At 41.5% G+C, this 8,753-nt stretch overlaps 1 protein-coding gene across 1 annotated transcript in view; it reads left to right on the top strand.

Moving 5' to 3' along the window:
- Positions 1-3,826: 3,826 nt before the first annotated feature.
- efcc1 (EF-hand and coiled-coil domain containing 1) overlaps positions 3,827-8,753 on the top strand; it is a 16,366-nt gene continuing 11,439 nt past the window's right edge. The window contains exons 1-2 of the mRNA XM_023424821.2: positions 3,827-4,624; positions 5,537-5,976. Coding sequence (XP_023280589.1) covers positions 3,947-4,624; positions 5,537-5,976 — 1,118 coding nt within the window. The 5' untranslated portion in view covers positions 3,827-3,946. The remainder of the gene's footprint in view (positions 4,625-5,536; positions 5,977-8,753) is intronic.

Below are 8,753 nucleotides of genomic sequence, written 5' to 3'. Positions count from 1 at the left end.
TATATTTGTCTATATATTAAGTGGTTTTAAAACAGCTCTTTGCGTTGTTTAAAGGGGTTTTAAGGGGTTAATAACATAACCAATACCCTCATTACACTATTATTAATGGATAAATTGAGGGAATTTTCAGGGAAATAAATAAAGGGATTCAGTTTTATTGTGACCTCAAAATAATATTTTTGACAACACTTTATATCTAAGTTTGCTAGCTATAACTGCTAAGCCCTACCTGGTGCTGTCTCTTTTATCAGTCAAATAAGTTAAGAAAAAAGAAATAAGAAAAATCATCTATGTGTTCTAGTATTAATAATTTAATATTAAAACAATACATTGCTTTACAGGTTTTTTTCTTGTGTTCTCACCTCAGTTCATGCTGTTGGTTCCGATATGAAGAGTCTGGAGAGCTCGGATTTAAGCTAACGAACGCTTAAAGTCTTCTTAAAAAGTTCATGGAGAAATAGGTGAAACACCACAGTCAAACATACCTCTGCACTTCATGTCACTTTACTTGAACTATAAGATGCTAACTCGGTTCACTTAATCTAATGAGTGTCAGGTGCTGTAGTAAAGTGTTGAAGTAGGTCAGGCTGTCAGATAAACTTTCACCAGTATGATTTGAGTGCAACGCGTCGCCATGGCAACCACAGTAGTGCAGGAAGTGAGGTGTGTAGCTGCCTCAAGTGCCGTTTGGACTGTCTTCTATACCGTACTGGTGTTCTCTTCACCTTGTGAGTCTGTTGTGTGTTTGTCATCATGGCAAAACGTGGTCCTGGAGACACACTGCAGCTGGACCTATCACAAAGGGGGTCTGGAGCACTTTGGTCGGTGTTTATACGTCTGCCAGTCTGTGGACGGTTTTGTTCAGTGAAGCAGCTTACAGGTGGGTAGCTGACAAGTTGACAGGTTTAAGATATCTATAGTTAAGATAAAATCATATAAGGAGCTTTGTAATTAATTCATTTTTTGCAATATAGTATAATTTCTACGGAATCCTTCTACATTTTTCTGATTTAAATCTCAGAATTATGCTACTAATGCTAATACCAATGCTCTTTAAAGTCACAAAACACCTTAAGTTAAAATTTTCTTTAAAAGCATTTCTTAAAATAAAAACACTTACAAACACACCCTTTTAAGTGTTCTCCCTAAGGTTTCCTTGAAATGTTCACTTACGTATTTTAGGTTTTCTCCTTAGCCTTATAATTAAGGAGTCATTCAAATTAATTTAAATTGTTTTGATGGGAACTTCACCATGATGGACTTTGGTTGCTAAGGCCTTTTGTGCAACAACAGGAGGATGAGATAATGGCTCTTAATTCTTCAATGTTTAATGTTCTTACCAAAACAGGTATCACAAGTGCTAATGGCAGCAAATCAATGGTGTCCAAGGAAACAGTAGATTTTTAAAGCTGCAAAATCTCTTTTACTGCTGTAAATTAGGCTTTAACTTTTTTCCTTAAAAGGAAACCTTTTAAGAGATTCTGTGGAACACCCTCAAGTAACTCCCTCAGCTAAGGACAGATTAAACCTTAAGTGTCATACTTAAGTAGAAAACTGTGTTTTGTGCAACTCGCCCCAGAATTAATTTAATTAATTTTTTTCCCCGGATAAAATTTTCATGTGGCCCTAATCCTCTTCCATAAATTTCCCCTTAAGATAACAGGCTATTATTTATTAAGGTAAGTTAGCTGTCATCTAATGTCCAAAATGTATACAAACATGTATTGTACATCATTCCAGTTGCAGATAGACCTTCTTCATTTTCTCCTGCTGAGTTTGCAGAGGTGTGAGGAAGTAAACAACTAGGCTATTAAGACATTTCATTCATTTTCATAACACCCTTAATGTTTTGCCATCCTACATTTTCTTAAGATGATGTTAATGCATTAATACATTCATTGATTTATACAACCATCCTATGATAACACTGAAGTTACCTAGATTTGTTTCTTTTATTATTGTTTATTTAGGCTACAGGACTTGAATGATGGATAGGATGAATGGGCAGGCTACTCTCCAACAAATGGAGAATATGAGAATTTGCACTAATAGATATAACTCAAAATACTCACAAGAAGAAAAATCAGTAGCCTGATAAATCTAGACACAGACTATTGTATACAGCAGATTTTTGTACAATAACGATGGAGAGGAACTTTAAGTAGTTATGGACCACATGCTTACTAATGAACATCACATTCAGAAGCTCCTAGTGAAAAAAAACTCATTACATTACAAAGGCATTACATCAGGGACAAAGCAAGCTGCAAAATGTGCAAAAAAATCACACTATATTTATATAGCACCAAATCATAACAGAAATTATCTCAGGGCACTTTTCATATACAGAGCTGGTCTAGGCCATACTCTTCACAATATTATTTACAGAGATCCAACTACATTCCCCCATGAGCAAGCACTTGGCAACAGTGGAAAGGAAAAACTTCCTTTTAATGGGAAAAAACTTGAGCAGAATCAGACTCTGTCTGCCGGCTTGAGAGAGAAAGAGAGAGAGTGAGAGCAGAGAGAAAGAGAACATAGCACAAAGTTGTAATAACAATAATGATTGTAGTAGTGGGTGTTGATCATGGGACCAGACTCTCCACCTCCAGAGGCAGAAATACCTGCAGAAAGCAACAGAAGAGAGGAGAGAGATGAGGAAGCTATGGGAGAGAGAAGGTGCTGAGTTAGTAACATGCAATAATGGGATACGAATATACAGATGGAGAGGGACAGGAGGAGAGAGCAGCTCAATGCATCATGGGAAGTCACCCAGTAGCCCCTGCTTGTAGCAGCAGAACCTGGGGATTGTTCAAGGCAAGCCTGAGCCAATCCTAACAATAACCTTTATCAGAAAGGAGAGGTTAAGGCGACTTTTAAACGTAGAGAGGATATCTGCCTCCCAGATCAAAACTGGAAGATGATTCCACAGGAGAGGAGCCTGACAGCTGAACGCCCTGCCTCCCTTCTACTTTTGGAGACTGTATGAACCACAAATAATCCTGCATTCTGGGAGTGCAGTGTTCTTAATAGGGTACTTTGAGCTCTTTAAGAGCTTTGTATAGGTTAGGAGAAGGATTTTAAATTCTAGTCTGGAGCCAGTGCAAAGAAGTTATGAAGTTAGTATGAAAGTTGCTATACAAATAAGGTTTATTATTATGATAATAATAATCATTATTAATATGGGAGAAATAGGATCTCTTTAGTTGTCAGTACATGTGCAGCAGCATTTTGGATCAGCTGGAGAGTTTTTCAGCATCTGTTTGAGGCAAGATGTGTCTGATCTTTGCAATGTAACATAGGTGAAAAAAAAAAGGCAGTCCTTTAAGTTTGCATCATGTGGGAGTTAAAAGACATATCCTGGTCGAAGATAACTGAGATTTCAGATAACGAAGATTTCTCGTGGGGCTGCTGGAGCCCAGGACAGTGCCTTTACAGAGTAACTATTAGATAATGTGTGTCTGAGCTGTCTGGAGCCAAGTACAATAACTTCGGTTTTGTCTGAGTTTAATAGGAGAAAATTGCAGGTCATCCAGCTTGTGTTTTACCCCTACATACAGACCATGCTGTAAAAATTCTTTACTGAAAACAGTCTACCTCTGCTGCACACCCTATTAGTCTCTTGGGCATCTTACATCTTAACAAGGTTTAACCCAAGTGAATGACAAAAGTTTACACACCTGGTGGCAATTATACTCAGGCAAGCGGCAGAATGAGAGCGTTATAGTATGTGTATGTTACTGACTCATAGCTGGGACCCCTGGTTTTGGATTTTGGGGGCAGTGCTAAATTCAAATCTGCCCTGTCTTAACACACGCCTCGTTTAAGCTCCACCAGTCTGCCCCGAGTTTCTGCAGAGTGAATGAACACGAAACACACGGGATGCTGCAAGAAGAAACACGGTTACTCTTGTAAGTTTATGGAAATATGATGTTGCTCAGTAGAAATGATGGATGCGATAGACTCCACTGATCCATACAGCCGACCAGCGCGCAGGACACAATGGATCGTCAGCACTCTGGCTTACCATTACGGACTGGACCGGGGAGTGGAGAACGAAATTATAGTTTTGGCCACCGGGCTGGATCAGTATCTACAGGAGATTTTCCATCATATGGACTATCAAGGTGGAGGCAAAATCCCCTTGGAAGACTTTAACATCCTGTGTGAAGTTTTGGGACTGAACAAAGACTCGGAGGAAACAGAATGCGCCGGTGTTTTAGACAATTTACCCGGCGAGCTCACCTTCAGACACTTCCATGCCAAACTGTGCGGATACTTCAGCACCAAGGCGGGGTGTCAGTATGAGAATGGCCGGCTGCTGGTCGGGAAGGACAGCGAGCATATAGAGACTCAGATCCGCCTGAGAAGCCCCCTGAAGCGGCGAGAGAAGCTGCTGTCTGTGGGCGTGAGCGGCGGCTCCTGTCCCTCTGTGGAGGGACGGCACGCCTCCGGCTGTAGGGTCGGCTCCTGCACCAAGGAGTGCTATGAGGAGATAGTGGCACTGGAAGAAGCCGAGGACCGAATAACGAAACTGGAAGATGAGAATGCAAGTTTGAGGGAGCTGATTGAGGACATGCGAGCCGCACTTCAGAGCAGTGATGCACGCTGCCTGGCTCTGCAGGTGAGACTGTTGGTAATGCGGGTGTTTGCCAAAGTAGGAGGCATGGAGAGCTAAGTGGAAAACTCACTATAGATTTGAACGTGATTCTTGTCCATACATTTCTTAAATAGTAATATCATTTAGTTGGATCATACCAGCCCCCACAAAACAGATGTCATTAGGCACAATAGCAGTCCTTGTGTGAGGGAACTGCCGACTCCCCTCTCGCCAACCTGGTCTCAGGGGCATGTTCTTGCACAGGGCCCCAAGACAACCACTGCCATCAACAGTTGTTATTGATGTCTTGTAACTAAGCTATAAAGCGTTAATGAATGATTTACAACCATAGCCATTAGTTATAAGTTACAACCCCTTTGCAAACGGTGCCTCATTACAAGTGGTACAAGTTGTTCATGAATGGATTTTAGTCCAGATGCCCTGCGTCCCTTTACCAGAAGGTAAGTGGTCCAACAGTCCACTGGAGGAGTGCTGAACTACAGAAGTAACTAAAAGCACAAAGCAAGTGTCATTCTGGAGCATTACTTACAACTCATATACCCTTAATAAAAAGTGCCTTATTAGAAAGTGGCACTGAAACGAATGACCCCTTATTGATGCTTAACATTTACAGCTGCAGAATTCATGGTTTATGAGAAAGTGACTGTCACCAATGATGACTTACAACTGCTAACATCATAGCTGTTCAGAAGAGTTTATTATTGACTTGACTATTAATACTCATCAACAAGATATATTTTTCACAACCTGTTAGCCTAAAAACTGTTGGGTCACATTAATAAAGCCATGTGTTACTATGTACAAATCCTTAACACGAGGAGGTGCCAAATGCTGCACCTGCTTAGTCACATTTCAGTTCTTTTAGGTAATCTCTTGATCTAGTTCCCTCAGGTCACCTGTTAATCTTCTCCTCAGGTAGGACTATGGAAAAGCCACTCCAAACACAAACCAGAAGAAGGCTGTTTTGTTGCCCACCAGAAACAGGCTGCCCAGAAAAGTATGAGCAACAGCAACCTGAAAAGCAGCACCTACAGCAACCTGAAGGGCCTGCAGAGCATCATCCACGAGATAGAGCTGCTGCAGAGCTCCAGGGACCGACAGGTCGAGGAGGCTATGCTGTATAATCAGAGACTTGAGCAGGAGTTGTGGAGCTCTAAAGAGACTGTAGTCGCTCTGGAGGACTGCAACCGAACTCTGAAGAGGGAGCAGGTGGGCATGAGGAGGAAAGTGGAGGAGGCCCGGCAGGCGCTGTTCAGTGGGCTGGGTAAAGTCAAGGAATTGGAAGCCAAGGCCAGTCATGTGCCAACGCTGCAGAGACACATCCTCCAACTGGAATCAGAGCTCCTCTACTACAGGTAAAAAAAATGGGGGACCTCTGTGTTGTGTAGTATTTTAGCATCAGCAAAACACTACACAAATGTTTAGGCAACAGTATAACAACATCGTCACAGCTCAGAATGCAGACATTTGAATTGCCTTTTTGTTTCACTTAATTGATTTAGCCTCACATTGTGCTCGTAGTAGGTGAACTCTTGTTGGGAGGGGGAAGCTACAGTGGTGGATGCTAGGAGTAGTTAACCTAAAGGTGTCTTGTGGAGTTGTCTTGTAAACAAACAAATTTGGTTCTTGTATGCTAGCAGAAGAAGAAGACTTCTTCATTGCCTCTTATTGGCACATTCCTAATTTTCTTGGTGTGTTACAGTTAATGTGCATAGTATGAAACCATTGCCTGCGTGTTCATGACCAAAACAGGGTTCCACTCATTAAACCATTAGCAGTAACAGTGGACAAAAACACCAGTAGTGCTTTTACATTGATAAAAGGAATATGTCATAAAGCTGTTATTCCTGAGCATTGAGTTACCACAATTTAAAGGCTACAGGTGCATCAATCTCATCCACACCTCTCACCAGCTTTTAGTTGCTATTCGCTTTCATGAATGTAGAAAAGCAGCTAGCTAGTCATGTAAAATAACGTCCACATTCTTAATCCCCACCACAAAGCCCATATGGTTGCTATTCCTCCAGCTGGTGGAAATAGCCTTCAGCGGGTACAATACCAGACCTATCTGTATTACCAAACAAGTCAGAGATGTTTGTGCTGATTCTGAGTCTGGGATCAGGCTAATGCTAGATGGCCACAGCCTAACCATGAAGACTTAAGTATGCTTGAAAGAAAGTGCTTGTTGGATCATGTCAACGTCTGAAACCACCAGTTCAACAGCTGATATGTTGCTACTATTTTTTGTAACTTTCATAAACCACCATTTCAACAGTCACTCCCAGCTTTATGCAGGTGTGAATGTAGGAAATATTTAACCTTTTCAATCAAGCTTTTCTTTTTCACAAAACTACTACTGTCACTTTTAGTGTGTTTAGTTCAACTAAATGCAATGCCATCAGTTTCTTTGAGGAGAGACTGTCCAAAAGTCTGTTCTGTTATTTCCATTTCTACAATTATTACAGAGAGTGATGGAGGAAGCAGTTTGACAGCAGGTTCTGAGTGTCATCGTTGAACCATTATTGCTCTTGCTTCTACACATGGTCAAGGATGCATCAGGTTAAACTAGTTTGTTTGAAACATGCATCGCAGGGCCATTAAGGACAGTGACCCAGTAATGGTCGAGTGGTGGTGGTGTAGTTGACAGTGGTGCTGGAGAGTTGCAGTCATGTCTTAAAATCCTGGCTACTGCCCTGCTGGAAAGTGAGACCACTGCAATTGCAACACAATGTTTGCAACTTGCGACTTTTTGGTATTGATTATTTTTTTATATTTATATAGAAAGGTTTCTTCAAATTTTCCTGTGATTTTAAATTGACATCATCAAAATAAATACTGTCCCATGGTCATACAGGGAGGGCATGGAGTAGACATAGCCTTTTTTTCCCACCTCCGCATGAGGTCCAATCAGCTGTCTAACCCCGACCAAAACAATGTCTAGCTGTTCATTATGTCATGAAAAAAAACGGCTTGTTTTAGAAAGTTATTGCATTAGGGAGGCCTTTGTGGGTAGATGAACCATAATGAATTATAATTCCTCCTAGAATAAAATGACTCTGTTTACCTCTGGCTTCATGCCTGGAAAACTCTGCCATACTATTTATGATGTGGTTTACTATTCCAATTTTCAGCCTTGTTGTGTTTTAGTTTATTTAACAGGCATCGTGTGTGGCAGGTCTGTCCTGCCTGAGCTCCGCTACTGTTGGGAACTATTCATTTTGGTGGAAGTAAGGGTGTAATTGGACTTTTAAAGTACAAAGCCATTGGCTTAATGTTTATCTCTGTGTCTGTTGTCCCCGCTCCAACCATATAATCAGTGTCTGCAGGTCTGGCTTTCTTCGATAGCAGATGTCTCTGAATGGTTGTAACATCTACATGATGCTGTTATTATGGACTCTAAGCCACAGTCATGCACAACCAGACCCATATGATTGAAGTCCTCACTACTACCTGCCTGTAGGTGAATCTAAGTAACAAATTTAGCAGCCACAATACTCGTCCTTTTACCCTAAACTCCACTAATCTATGCAGACTGCGTTCCAAAGCCTTTTCACTGCCCTTCCATTGATACCCTAATGGCAAATAATTCAGCACCACAAAGGCTCTGACTTGTCAAGAGAGAGCTCCATTGAGTGAGAAGCTCAACAGACTGGCCTTTCTCATCAATCCCCGCTCACTTCTTTCACTCCGCGCCCAAATGAACAATACCACATAGGCACCCCCGTCCTATGGATCTTAGCAACCAAGCTCCATGTATATTCCCACTGAAAGCCTCAACGCTTGTTCAGTCACATCTCATCCAAGGACACAGGAGAGAACACAGACGTTCCAGTTTAGGTTTTGTTCTTTCTTTTAGGCTACAATGCTTTTTTTGTCTTTCTTTACTGTGACTCTAACTTATCTTAGAAATTAAGTCATGACTCTTTCAACACACTGTCTCACTGTCAGATGTCTCAGATCATATGCGGTGGGTTTAAAGATGCAGTAATGTGTCTAGGGGTCTGTTGAAATGATTAACCGTAACTTTATCCCTGTGGCTTATTTCTAAACTGCTGTGACAAGTAATGAGATTAGCTTGGATGCTGCTGGATCTCAGAGATACAGGGCCGGGGGGGGGGGGGGGGGGGGGGGG

The sequence above is a fragment of the Seriola lalandi genome, unplaced genomic scaffold (genome assembly GCF_002814215.2).
Source record: "Seriola lalandi dorsalis isolate HSWRI2012SDOR001 ecotype SW California unplaced genomic scaffold, Sedor1 jcf7180002054748, whole genome shotgun sequence".
In the NCBI taxonomy this organism is placed as follows: Eukaryota; Metazoa; Chordata; class Actinopteri; order Carangiformes; family Carangidae; genus Seriola; species Seriola lalandi.
The sequence above is the reverse complement of the archived record's forward strand: the minus strand, read 5'-3'. Positions and strand labels throughout refer to the sequence as shown.